This window comes from Musca autumnalis, unplaced genomic scaffold, assembly GCF_047663935.1.
Source record: "Musca autumnalis isolate F117 unplaced genomic scaffold, ASM4766393v1 scaffold_2, whole genome shotgun sequence".
NCBI lineage: Eukaryota > Metazoa > Arthropoda > Insecta > Diptera > Muscidae > Musca > Musca autumnalis.
In genome coordinates this window covers 101,826,984-101,840,559 of record NW_027411755.1, presented here as the reverse complement: position 1 = coordinate 101,840,559, position 13,576 = coordinate 101,826,984, and the positions used below count along the sequence as shown (strand labels likewise).

General features: G+C 38.3%; 1 protein-coding gene across 6 annotated transcripts in view; it reads left to right on the top strand.

Annotated features, from left to right (window-relative positions):
• The window catches only part of gus (splA/ryanodine receptor domain and SOCS box containing gustavus), a 148,642-nt gene that overhangs the window by 46,934 nt on the left and 88,132 nt on the right, over positions 1-13,576 (top strand). The window contains exons 1-2 of one of the 6 annotated variants that reach the window (XM_073968631.1): positions 3,229-3,362; positions 3,451-3,512. The exons of 3 other annotated variants lie outside the window; for them this stretch is intronic. In XM_073968631.1, coding sequence (XP_073824732.1) covers positions 3,490-3,512 — 23 coding nt within the window. In that variant the 5' untranslated portion in view covers positions 3,229-3,362; positions 3,451-3,489. Of the gene's footprint in view, positions 1-3,223; positions 3,363-3,450; positions 3,513-13,576 lie in introns of those variants that run through there. 2 more of the 6 variants (XM_073968635.1, XM_073968634.1) reach the window with 2 other exon arrangements.

The following is a 13,576-nucleotide window of genomic DNA, read 5'->3' as shown; positions in this document are numbered from 1 at the left end:
CGCAAATCAGCGGCCTTGGAACATTTCCCGCCTATGTTTTCCCCAGCAGCTTTTGCGGCATTCACCGGCGGGGTTGTCACAGTAGCTGGGGGCTGATGTGGCAACTCCTCCCGTGAATTCCCAATTTGCTTTTCCGACTTCGAGGACCGTGTCGGTGGGGCCAGTGAGGTCCGGGTGTCTTCCCCTACCGCAGACACATTAGGCGTCCGCAAAGGGTTCGAACAGGCCGGCACTACTGGATTTTGTACTGTGGTTGGTTCCGGGGAAGTCAAGCCAGTCGTTGGGCTGGCGCCTACCTCCGGATCCGGCCGATTGGAAGTGGAAGCTTCTCAAAATGAGGGTATTTCCTCTCAATACGCCTCAAGAAGCGGAGCTTCAACCTAATCTCCCGGAATTCCGCCGGGGAGACCTCACCTGGAGACTTGTCTACAAATCTAGAGCAGTAGTTAACTGCTCTTTTGTAGCCATGTTTATCCTTTCTCTCCCGGGCCTTACTACTCTTGATGGATGGGGAGGTGAGAGAATTTCCAGTCTCATCATCCATAGCCTCATCCACCAAGGCGTCCTGCCTGGGAAGACTGGGTCTATCGGTCGCGACCGACGTATCATCCCCTGACGGAGTTACTCCCTTCCCATCCGGTTTTGTGCTCCCAGAAGCAACCGAGGGGGACATCTCCTTGTCCTTCTGAGATGGGATGACCGTAGTATCCATCTCATCATCAGACAGGGGGATGTCCTCCCAGTTGCTTATGGGAGAACTTTCCCGACTCAGGTGAAGGGACGCACTTTCCCTCAGGAGATTGAGCAATTCCCTGCTCTGCGAGTTTATTGAGTCGCTAACTCTGTCCAGGGTCGGTGTGGAACAGTCGTCCCCGCCCAAATTTAGGTTAATTGCACTAGGTGCAGCAGTGTCCATATTCATAGCAGGGGTCGTTATCAAAGGGGTTTGGGTTTTTATTGTTTTTTTTGTTTGTAATATTGTCATCCATAGATAGATTTTTAGATGGGGGAACTGAGTACAACCATGGCATAGCCCTCCACTACCATGATTGGAACTTGACAACTAAGCCTGCTTCTCGTTGAGGTGCCCAGGTATCAACGAGGCTCCGTTATAATACAGTCGGTACCCTGACTGCAAACCTTGAACACCGATAGGCACGTGGTCGCTTAACACCCCGGTGTTAGGGGATCTCGAATTATTTTGGTAGGAGATCAGTAACCAAATATATGTCACTCACCCCAAAAATACACTGTAGGATTTCAGTGTATTGTGTAGGTCTTCGACAAGGAGTGGATAACCTTTGGTCAGTCACAACCCCCCAGTTTAACACTTAAAGAAATTGAATGAACAGATTGTGGCGTCAAGCCCCGCATCGCGCCAAAATTGTTATCCCGGCGGGGGACACAGAAAACTAAACAACGTAGAATGGTTAAATTGGCAAGCAGGACCACATGTGTGGTTTTGTCTACTGTTTATATATCCTGGTACATTTTTAGTCGATCTGGGAACTCTCCTAATCGAGATATCCTAATGCTATTACTTATTGTAATAGATGCCAACCCATCCTCGCGACCAAAAAAGTCTCATAAAACATCTTTGTTCCCAGATATTCCCTGTTTGAGACCTATAGGACATTGTTTACATCTAACATGACCTGTACGCCCTTGGTCCATATGTTAACGCGCCTAGTAAGAATATTCTTTGCCTCATATTGTTAATACTTGTTACCAATTAACCCTTGTCAAGAATAAAATTCATAAAATGTCATGATTTTTACAAACGTTTTTGTACAAAAGTTAGGCCAAATACTTAAATATATTTATTTATTTATTTCAGTCTTTAGAATATACATTCCTTACAGACTATGATATTATATAATATACAAAGTAATATTTAAAATAAACATTTCAATTAAAAACACAGAAAAATACAATTTGAAAATATCTTTTGAAATGCAGAACTCTATATGTTGTTGAAATTTCTTTTGATAACTCAGGTTAACATCATTTATATAATACTAAGCGCGGGTTAACGGACTGTGACAAGCATAACTTACTCGATGTACAGGGACATTAAAAACATCATATATCAAATATCGGGAGTTAACATGATATAGGACTATACCAAAATGTAGTATATGTATATTGATGAAATTTGGCAAGAATGTTTGATACAGATTATAATAAATGTCAAATTACAGAGATTTCACACTGAAAATATAGACAAAATTTTGAAATTAATAAAAAAGTTTAAGTACCGTTATGGGGGGTCTATACCTAAAAGTGGACCAGTCCTGACGATTTTTGGGGAAAATTATCTTCTAGTCACTACGATTTTACGGTAAATTTTTCAGATCGATATCTTGATTAGAAATATTTTTGTCGCTCTCTCCCATACAAGCTAAACCACAGTGCGAGGGGGCGACCTCCCTTTGAACGTAGGGATCGCGTACACACCAAAATCCGGATAATGGTGGATGCTAAGTGATCATTGAATACCAGCTACAGATTACATATTTCCAACAGCCGGTTAGTTTATATAACTACTAAGATTAATAACTTATGGGTTCAAGAAAGAAATTATTCTAGACTTAATGATGTCAATGTTCATGGCAAAGTCTATGTTACTATACCAAAAATTTAAATCACTGCACATTCTACTTACAGTTCACATGACAAATAATTCGTGCGATGAAAATCAGTGTACAATATTTGATAGAGTTGTGTCGTTCATGAACGAACCGGTTCAAAGGAACGATTCCGTGAAAAGAACGAACGGATCCGTATCCAGCGCATTCTTTTATATCGTTCATTTAGATCCCCGATGACCGAGTCATTGCTGCTTACAAAACAAAACCACCACCATTAGCTTTGCATACACACAAGCACACAAGCAAGCAAAAAAAAAAAAAAACGAATGCATTGGTTTTGCAGTCAAGCAGCACAAATTTCCACACAAAACAAACAATGATTCAGAGAGCTACTCTCGCTCAGTAACAACACATCTCGGTCATATCTTTCTTTTGCATCATTCGTTCATCTGGTTCTTTCATATCAAATCCAGAAACAAAACCACCCCCATTAGCACACAACGTGTCATTCGTGAACGAACATTTTCAAAAGAACGATTCGGTGAAAAGAACGACGGAGTCATATGCAGCGGAGAACGAACGACTTCAAAAGAAAATAACACAGTCAAATGTATTGTTGAACGAAAAAGAGCCAACGAACGAAGTGAAAGATCCGGATCTTTTTGGTGAACGGAATGAAAAAGATCGATCCGCTTAATGAACGAGATTGCCCAACACTAATATTTGATAGTTTCTACTACATCTAATAGGAAGAAATAAGGAAGTCTGAAGGTATATTGCCATTTAAAATTTTAAGTACAAAAATAGTGTTCATCATTATGCTTCTGCTTTTTAATGTGGGTAATCGTATTAATTTTAGCCAGCTAGTGTACGGAGGAAGGACCAACTCACTATTCCAATGAAAACTTCTCAAGGCAAAGAGTAAGAACTTTTTTGAACAGATTCTATTTTATCGGCATAAATTCCATAGTAAGGATCGCATATTACTGACCCATATTCTAATATGGGCCTAACAAGGGAAACAAATAATTGCTTAGTAACATATGGGTCTGAAAATTCCTTAGCCCATCGTTTTATAAAACCTAATACACCATTTGCTTTATTCACCATTGATATAATGTGATTATTAAAATCTAATTTTGGATCCATTAAAATGCCGAGATCAAAAAAACGATACTACGGACATCAAATCTGTCCCATTAATGTTATAATAACCTGAAATTGGATAATTCCTGGTAAAGCACATATGTTTACATTTTTTTAGGTTTAAATCCATGTTGTTAAAATCACACCACAGAGCGAAGCTATTTAGATCGTTTTGAAGTAGATCAATTCTTTCTTGAGACTTATGAGTATAGTAAATTTTAACATCATCTGCATACATAAGTAATTTTGAATTGTGTACCGATGAAGGTAAATCATTAACAAATAGTAAGAATAAAACTGGACCTAGGTGACTCCCTTGTAAGTAGGAAGAGATCCACGACAATAAACTTTTACTGAAACCAATGCGATCTAGCTTATATAAAAGAAGTTTATGATTCGCTTTACTAAAATCCGTATAAATTGTGTCAGTATGTTTACGTTCTCAGTTCACCTTTAGCTCTCGCAGTAAACGGTCAACATTCTATTTCGTGCGCACAACACACAAGTCTACGTGTCAAGAAACATTAGAAACAGTCTATAGTTCTATAGTTCTATCGAGTTTTTTCCTCTCTTTTGTATAAGAACTTTTTGAATTATACGTTATTAGTGGTTAACCCGCACAATGGCTTCCTCCTCCGGAGGAAATTATTACGCTTGTTTGGATCCTGGAGAATCTAATCCGGTGTCTCCCAGGCGCAAAAAACAAAAAACCAGCTCTACGTATACACTTGGCAATACAATTGATTACCCTCCACTTCTCTCCACAAACCCAAGAAAGAACCAGTGTCCAAAATACATAGTGATGAAGAGCAAATATGCTGACAAACATCTGAATTCATTTAACATTTTTCTCGTTACGAAAGCAATTCAAGGCATTTCTAGCGAATCTCCATTAAAAAATATTTTTACAAGAGATGGTAATTTGCTGTTTTTAACGAAAAATGCATCTCAGGCCCACCGTTTTCTGAAGACGAAGAATCTCGCAGGCATTTGTCCTATTGAGTGCACTCTACATCCAACTTTAAATACAATAAAAGGCTTTATTTATTGTGACCTGTTAACTAATCTATCTGAGGAACAAATAGTTAGTGGTATGAAATCTCAAGGTGTAATTGGTTGCAAAAAATAACAACATTCAAAAATGGCACAGTATCTCCGATGCACATTTTGGACTTTGACCTTTATGATCTTCCACAAACGGTAGAAGTTGGAATCGTTACATGTAAAATTAAGCAATATGTGCCTAATCCATTGCAGTGCAAAAACAATGCATAAATTGCAATCACCCACATCGCTCCAATAACAAAAACTGCCCAGCAATGCTACAAAGGAAAGAAGTACTAAAATACAAAATCACAAATAAGTGCCCATTTAAAGAGGCAATTCAAAAAACACCTATAAACAACGCAACTGAAATTCTCACTGAATCATTAGAGAGTGCAATAGAAGAAAGAAAGAAAAGATTGCAATCTATCAAAAACAACAACAGTGCAACTACCGTTGCACAACATTCAAACCCAATTACCAGTGAAACAGAACCACACAACAAAATAACAAATTTATAAGAACCCACCACAACAAACTCATCATCAACTGTTAACAGCAATATTCTCACTGTTAGCTCCCCTAAGAGTATAACAACATCAACTCTAACTCCCACAAATACGCCCTCAATTAAGGAAACAACACAAAACAAATCGAATTTAGTATTATAGAAAAATGTGTTCCTTAGTAAAGCGTGCGTGCGAAATTGCAAAGAGATTAGTTTGGAGTAGATTTCTCAATTCTCTTAATCCGGCCTTAGATGTTCGTTGCTTATGGAGCAAAGTCAACAAACTAAGGAATCCAAAGTTTAATAGATTCTCAACCATTCATGTGAACAATAGAATGATATCGGACCCTAAAGCCATAGCAGATTCATTCGTATCCTTTTGAGGATCCTGAGCTCTGATTCAGCTTTCGAAGAATCTGTCTGTTCTTCGAAACATTCTTTTTCAATTTCCAATTCGAACATGGTAAATAGTAACAACTATTACCTTACAAGCTCTATTAATGTCCACGAACTCGATGAGACCCTCAAAACACTAAAGGGCTCAACGCCTTCTTTAGACAAATTGACGTACTCAATGATACGCAATGCTCCATATTTAATAAAGAAGCTAATCTGTAAATTGTATAGCAATATCATTGTTAATGGAATTGTTCCACACGACTGGAAAATAGCCATTCTTTGTCCTATACCGAAACAAAATAAAAATCCATGTTGCTTGGAGGGATACAGGCCGATATATTTATTACCTGTACTATCCAAAGTCTTTGAAAAAATTGTATCACGTCGTTTACTAGAATTCACAAAGAGTCGTTTATCTACACTTCAACATGTGTTTCTTCCTCACACCTTGTGTCACAAATTGGAATCGGTTTTATTACAAAACTTACACAACAGGAAGCATAGTCTTGTAATCTCAGAAGATTTAGAAAAAGCGTTCGATCGGGTAGTTTACACTTGCATTTTGACGGAACTGCAAAATTTTGGTGCACAGGACATTATTTTAACATTATTGCGTTCTTTTCTATCTCATCGCCGTATACTAGTAAGAGTTGACGGTCATTGTTCAAACTCTCTGACAATAGACAATGGAATACCCCAGGGTTCACCACTGTCTGTCGTCCTGTATAATATTTATGCAAACTCTTTATGCAGATCCCTGGAAAATATTCCAGAAATCGACTTCGTGGGAATATTTGCAGATAATATTTTCGCTATTTCATCTGGTGAACCACAATTAGTGGAAAACAGTCTAAACAATTTTAATTCTTTGGTCCAAAATTGGGCAAAGCAGGTAGGAGCTGTAGTTCCCGCCAGCAAAAGCGAAATTCTGCACGTATGCCGCAAAAAAAGATGTCATTGTTCTACTATCAACATTGAACAGAACACAATTGAAGTAAAACATCAAATGAGAATCTTAGGGCTAATTTTTTCCAAAAAGATGTTGTGGAATTATCACATAAGTCTTCTGCAATCGAGGCTTGGCAAGATTAATAATCTTCTCCGATGTGTTCTAAAATATGTTCTAAAACAAAAGGTCCTCATATTGATACAGCAGTAGACATTTGCAGATCCCTAGTTCTTGGGTCCCTTTCTCACTGCATAACTATTTATGGCTTCTCCTCAAAACTCAACATCTCGAAGTTGAATTCTTCCATAAACAAATGTTTTCGGACAGCTACGGGTCTTCTTAGATCTACGCCATTGGAAGCATTACATATTGAGGGTAAATACACTGATTTTTCTCATATTTTAGAAAAATTCTCTTTCAACTTAGGCAGCAAAGCACTCACTATACCTTCACATGAACTTCACAATATTTTTTGGGAAAATGTATATACACCAAGCGCCTCTCAGAGAAGTTCTATTAGCCAAATTTTAAAACTGTTTTCATCTCTTGGAATTACCTTGCCTTCTAAACCTCATCAAAGCACATTAAACAGCCATTTGCTTTCTATTGATACCACATTGCACTTCTTTAAAAAAGACAATACAAATAAGCAATGCTATAAATCTATGTTGCTTGAAAAAATAAACCATTTTGAACCAAATTTTTATACTTGTACACAGATGGTTCATTTAATGGGACGACTACATCTTTCTCTGTTGTCAAACAACTAACTGCCAGAACATTTCAGACAATTTGTAAGACTATGCTACCGAATCATACAGGAATATTCACAGCAGAACTATGTGCTGTTAAGGCGGCAATTACATACGCCAAAAACGAATCGAAAACTTTAATATGTATCGACAATCTTGGAGTAGCCAAAGCCCTTATCAAAAACAAGGGCAGCATCTTCAACGATATGATACATATTCCTCAAAACTCTAATATCCTTATTTTGTGGATACCTTCACATTCTTCCATCCTGGGAAATGACTTTGCTGACAAAATGGCTAAAGAAGCACTGTGTCTTTCTCAGAAATGTCATGTTTCTCATTTAGTTTGCTCAGCGTTTACAAATCTGTCCAGAAATACAGAAACAACACAGCCTGGGAGTCATCTTCAACATTTCTCAAACAAGTAAGTCCAAAAATTCCTAGAGCTCGCTACCACCCAAATATCAGTAGAAGGGATTGTATTCTGCTAGCCAGACTTAGAGTGGGAAAATGTTTGTTTAATACCAGGCATTACTACGAAAATACTTTACCTGCTAGATGCTCTTTTTGTGGCGAATTCCTAAACGTCCTACATATTTTAGCGCAATGTCAATCGTCTGCGATTGATCATCGTATCGACGAAATCCTTGATTGTTCCAAAAATAATTTTTTATCTCGCATTCGTTCAGCGTTATCAATCCATAATATACGTGCCCAGCAAAATTTTATGGAAGCGGTTCCATGAGATGCCATGATTTCACTGGATCTTTTGCATTGGTTCAAATGAAGTCGTGAAAGATCCGATCTTTTCATCAGCATTTGAACCCATTCGAAGGAAGTCGTGAAAGATCCGATCGTTTCATCAGCATTTGAACCAATTCAAAGGAAGTCGTGGTAGATCCTAGGGATACGCAGTGGAATGCAATAATCGGTTTTCGATTATACGGTTTTCGTGAAAAACTTAAAACTCGATTTTCAGTTAGTCGATTATTTGAGAATGTACTAAAAGTCGACTTTCGATTATTCCTTAACCGCCGAAAACCGATTATAATCGAATATAATCGACCATTTCCATTGATGCGATCCGTGATGTATATATGTATAAAAAAGTACAGTCCATTACGCGGTTTTAGCACACCCAATAGTCAACTACGACTAAAAGTCGTCCAAGATGAAAAGTCGACTACGAATAATAATAGACTACGACTAATGGTCGACTACGAATAATAGTTGACTCCGTCTTTCGAAAGTCGATTAAGAATAATCGATTATCCGGTTTTCGCACAGCCAATAATCGACTACGACTTTCAGAAATTTTGCGGCTACCCAGCAAAATGTTCGATGCCATAGATGCTATTCAAGAATGGGTGCAAGTGAAATGGAATGTCATTTTTTCAGCATCTTCACTCATTCTTTTTACAAGAGCGTGACCCCCAAAAGATGCAATTCATTTTCAGATCCTAAGCATGTCATCTTTACTAACTCGATGGAATGGCATCTTCAACAATTCTTTGGAATGGCGTCTATACCAATCCTTTGGCTTGCCATCTTAACCAATTCCCAAGAATAACATTTTCACTATTCTTTGGCATGTCATTTTCACCAACCCTTTGGCATGTAATTTTCACGTCTTGTTCGGAAAATGCTGTATTGAAAAATGATTTTATTTTTTTTATTTTATTAATTCAAAGGAGTTAATGAAATAACTATAATTTATTTATCATCATAAAGTTTACATCTATATTTGCAGTTTGTTCTCGTTGTTGTAACAGTAGTTAATATGTTTGTATTCTCATTTTTCTGCTTAATCTGACTCTTGGTCTATCAGTCGTAAGAATGTGGCTATTTCGCTATTTATATGGTTTGTAACCACAAAGCTGCAAACTTAAGTTTCTTAGCAGGATTGGTAGGGCAATTGAAAAGGAGCAGTGTGTCGTGGGGGCATGTTTTCCACGGTGTCATCAGTACTTGCCCTATAGGAATTTTGACGGCTGCACCATCCCGAGCGTATTGACCCAAAACTACACTGGTTTGTCCTGACAGCTGGCGCTTCTCAGCTGCGATAGATGGTGGATGTTCTCCAAGGACCGCATTCACACGATAACTGCGTTTGGAATTCAGAAGAGGTTTTCTTCACTCTACGGGTCTTGGACTTCTTGATCCTAAATTCTACGTACAACTGTCATCCACACTTAAAATTTATTATCCAACGTTTCAAACTTGGACAGTGCGTAGTCTGCTCGATGACATCAAACAACGAGGGTGCTTGACAATATCAAAGGGCTTTGCTAAATCAAGTGTCACTATCACTGTTCTATCGCACACCTTGCTCTGAGTGAGTCTTCGGCTAATATGGAGATGGCCTTCAGCGCAGTTGTTGTGCTGCTTATGGATCCTATGCTATTGATCGGCAACTGGAAAGTTATTTCTGATGGTGGAAGAACTAAAGCCACAAGGGTCCTTGCTACGGGCGACAAAATCGGCCTGTAAGATTCAACTTTGCTGGCATCCTTTTCGGGCTTCAGTAGCTGGCCTATTTTCCAGACTTCGGGAACGATGTGTTTGGCAAGCGGCAGGTTGTAAATTTAAGTGAGAAACTTGACTTCCGGCTGTCCCAGCTATGGCAGTCTAAACACCGCCGCTGCACCGCAACAGAGTTTACTTCGTCCACTCTCAGCCACTGATTTTGTTTCATCTTACAAAAGCTTTTCTATTATCTTCTCATCACCAGTTCAGATTTCGACATGGACTCCAACAGCATTCCTTTAAGAATTTCTGTTCGTGAACCTACATTTAACTTGTAATTTTATAACAAAATTTTTGTAAATGTATACTCTTTTGTTTTGATGTCGCTACATGTAGGGATGTACAAATCGACTATTTTTTTTTGTAGTGATCTGTAAAAATGATTCAAATGCTGATGAAAAGATCGGATCTTTCACGACTTCCTTTGCATGGGTTTAAATGCTAATGAAAAGATCGGATCTTTCACGACTTCATTTGAACCAATGCAAAAGATCCAGTGAAATCATGGCATCTCATGGAACCACTTCCATAAAATTTTGCTGGGTAATAATCGATTAATCGATTAACCGAAATCGATTTTACGTATCCCTAGTAGATCCGATCTTTTCCTTAGCATTTGAACCCATTCCATCGATCCAATAGAGATGAATTTTGTGTTTTTTTTTACACATGTATATATTATTTTATTTATCTAAATATGTACGTTTAAAGCAATGTAAGATTTATTATGCTAGGAAGTCCCAATCATTGAGCTAAAAGTAGAGTCGGACTGCACACTTTGGTATTAGTCGTGTTCCTTTACGTGCCTGAGGTTACCAGTTTTTACTCGCAAAGTGTTTCCTTACTTTTAAAAGCATACAATTTATATGAGAGCAGTTCACCACTTTTACCATTTTTGCAACAATTACCATTTTTAAAAGTAAAGGAACATAACAATTATAAAAGTTTCCTTGCCTGCTCAACAAGTCGTTTTGTAGATCCCTACAAAACAACAAAAAATTCCAAAACGTTGTAAAATAAAATTCACGAAATAGTAATCTGCAGTTGGAGTCAATGTCGAAATCTGCACTGCACTGATGGGAAGTAAAATCCTTTTGTAAGATGAACCAAAACCTGTTGCGGAGGAAGTAAACTCTGTTGCGTGCTGCGGCGGTGTTTAGACTGCAACAGCTGGGACGGCCGGAAGTGAAGTTTCTCACTTATGGTCTGTTCCTTTACTTTTAAAAGTGGTAAAACCGGCAATAATAGTAAAAGTTGTAAACTGCTCTCATATGAATACTATGGTGTCAGAAGTAAAGGAATGCTTTTCGAGTAAAAAGTGGTAAACCTTGAAGATTCTTGCACGTAAAGGAACATAGCTTTAAATTTACAACCTGTTGCTTGCCAAACACATCGCTCCCGAAGTCTGGAAAATAGGCCAGCTACTGAAGCCCGAAAAGGATGCCAGCAAAGGTGAATCTTACAAACCGATTTCGCTTTTGTCGGCCGTAGCAAGGACCCTTGTGGCTATAGTTCTTCCAGCATCAGAAATAAATTTCCAGTTGCCGATCAATAGCATAGGATCCGTAAGCAGCACAACAACTGCGCTGAAGGCCATCTCCATCTCCATATTAGCAGAGGACTCACTCAGAGCAAGCCGTGCTCAATGTGCGTGAAGATAAAATCGATTTTAACTAGCGGAGACAAAAACCATAGATCCTGAAAAAGGTCTAAAACACGTATTCTTCAAAAACGATTTTGTCAAAATCGTTTTTAGAACTGTTATAAAACTGTTCTAAATCTGTTATACGTGAGAGAATGTGTCTTGGCTAAATGTGGTGGTGGTATTTATGGTTTTTGTCTCCGCTAGTTAAAATCGATTTTATCTTCACGCACATCCGTGCTCATAATCTAGAAAGAGAAGTCTAACGTTACAAGAGAGAACCTCTAGATCAACGAGCCTTTCAACCAGGTTTAAGTAGCATTCACACGAATGCAGTTGCAGATGCAGTAAACAGTTATCGTGTGAATGCGGTCCTTGGAGAACATCCACGCGGCATAAATTTCGCCTAGGGGGGCCTTTTATAGGTCCACCCACATATATGAAGGTTTTTCATAAAATGTCGATATTTCAAAATTTATACAATCAACCTGTAATCAAATTATTATTTTCTTATAGTGGACCCAATGGCCTAATTAGCTGTACTCGCAATCTGTAGGTACGCGGCGTAAATTTCGCCTAGGGGGGGCCCTCAATAGGTCCACCCACATGTATGAAGGTTTTTCATAAAATGTCGATATTTCAAAATTTATACAATCAACCTGTAATCAAATTATTATTTTCTTATAATGGACCCAATGGCCTAATTAGCTGTACTCGGAATCTGTAGGTACGCGGCATAAATTTCGCCTAGGGGGCCCTCAATATGTCCACCCACATGTATGAAGGTTTTCAATGAAAAGTCCTACAGAATCTTTTTTTTAACTTTCCGTTTTTTTTTTAAATTTTGTCAATTTTCCGTGTGCTCATATCTTTTTAGATCCTGAAAAAGGTATAAAACACATATTCTTCAAAAACGATTTTGTCAAAATCGTTTTTATTATATTTTGTCAAAATCGTTTTTAGAACTGTTATAAAACTGTTCTAAATCTGTTATACGTGAGAGAATGTGTCTTGGCTAAATGTGGTGGTGGTATTTATGGTTTTTGTCTCCGCTAGTTAAAATCGATTTTATCTTCACGCACATCCGTGCTCATAATCTAGAAAGAGAAGTCTAACGTTACAAGAGAGAACCTCTAGATCAACGAGCCTTTCAACCAGGTTTAAGTAGCATTCACACGAATGCAGTTGCAGATGCAGTAAACAGTTATCGTGTGAATGCGGTCCTTGGAGAACATTCACCATCTATCGCAGCTGAGAAGCGCCAGCTGTCAGGACAAACCAGATTAGTTTTGGGTCAATACGCTCGGGATGGTGCAGACGTCAAAATTCCTATAGGGCAAGTACTGATGACACCGTGGAAAACATCTGCCCAGCATACAGCACAGGCCCCCACGACACACTGCTCCTTTTCAATTGCCCTACCAATCCTGCTAAGAAACTTAAGTTTGCAGCTTTGTGGTTACAAACCATATAAATAGCGAAATAGCCACATTCTTACGACTGATAGACCCAGAGTCAGATTAAGCAGAAAAATGAGAATACAAACATACCCAGCAAAAAGTTTGCCTCCAAAGAGAGTTAAATGATATGTACAAGTGATCTGGAAGTGCATCAAATTATGCATTTTCACTCATGATTTTTACAAGAGCGTGACTACTGAAAGAGGCACTCCATTACACTGCATTTTATCTGACCCTTTGGCACTGCATTTTAACTGACCCTCTGGCACTGCATTTTAACTGACTCTTTGGCACTGCATTTTAACTGACCCTTTGGCACTGCATTTTAACTAACCCTTTGGCATTGCATTTTAACTAACCCTTTGGGGTAGAATAGGAGGCAGTCCAAAGCACGTGTTTTGAAACAGGCATTCTGCGGAAATTGTGCAAGCCATTACAAAATATGCCAGAACAAATAAAATGCGTTTATTATTTGTGTAAAACAAAAATATTAAGAACATTATTACATTAACACAAATTATGAAAATTCTCCATTGAATTCAATCGCAAACATGCGTGT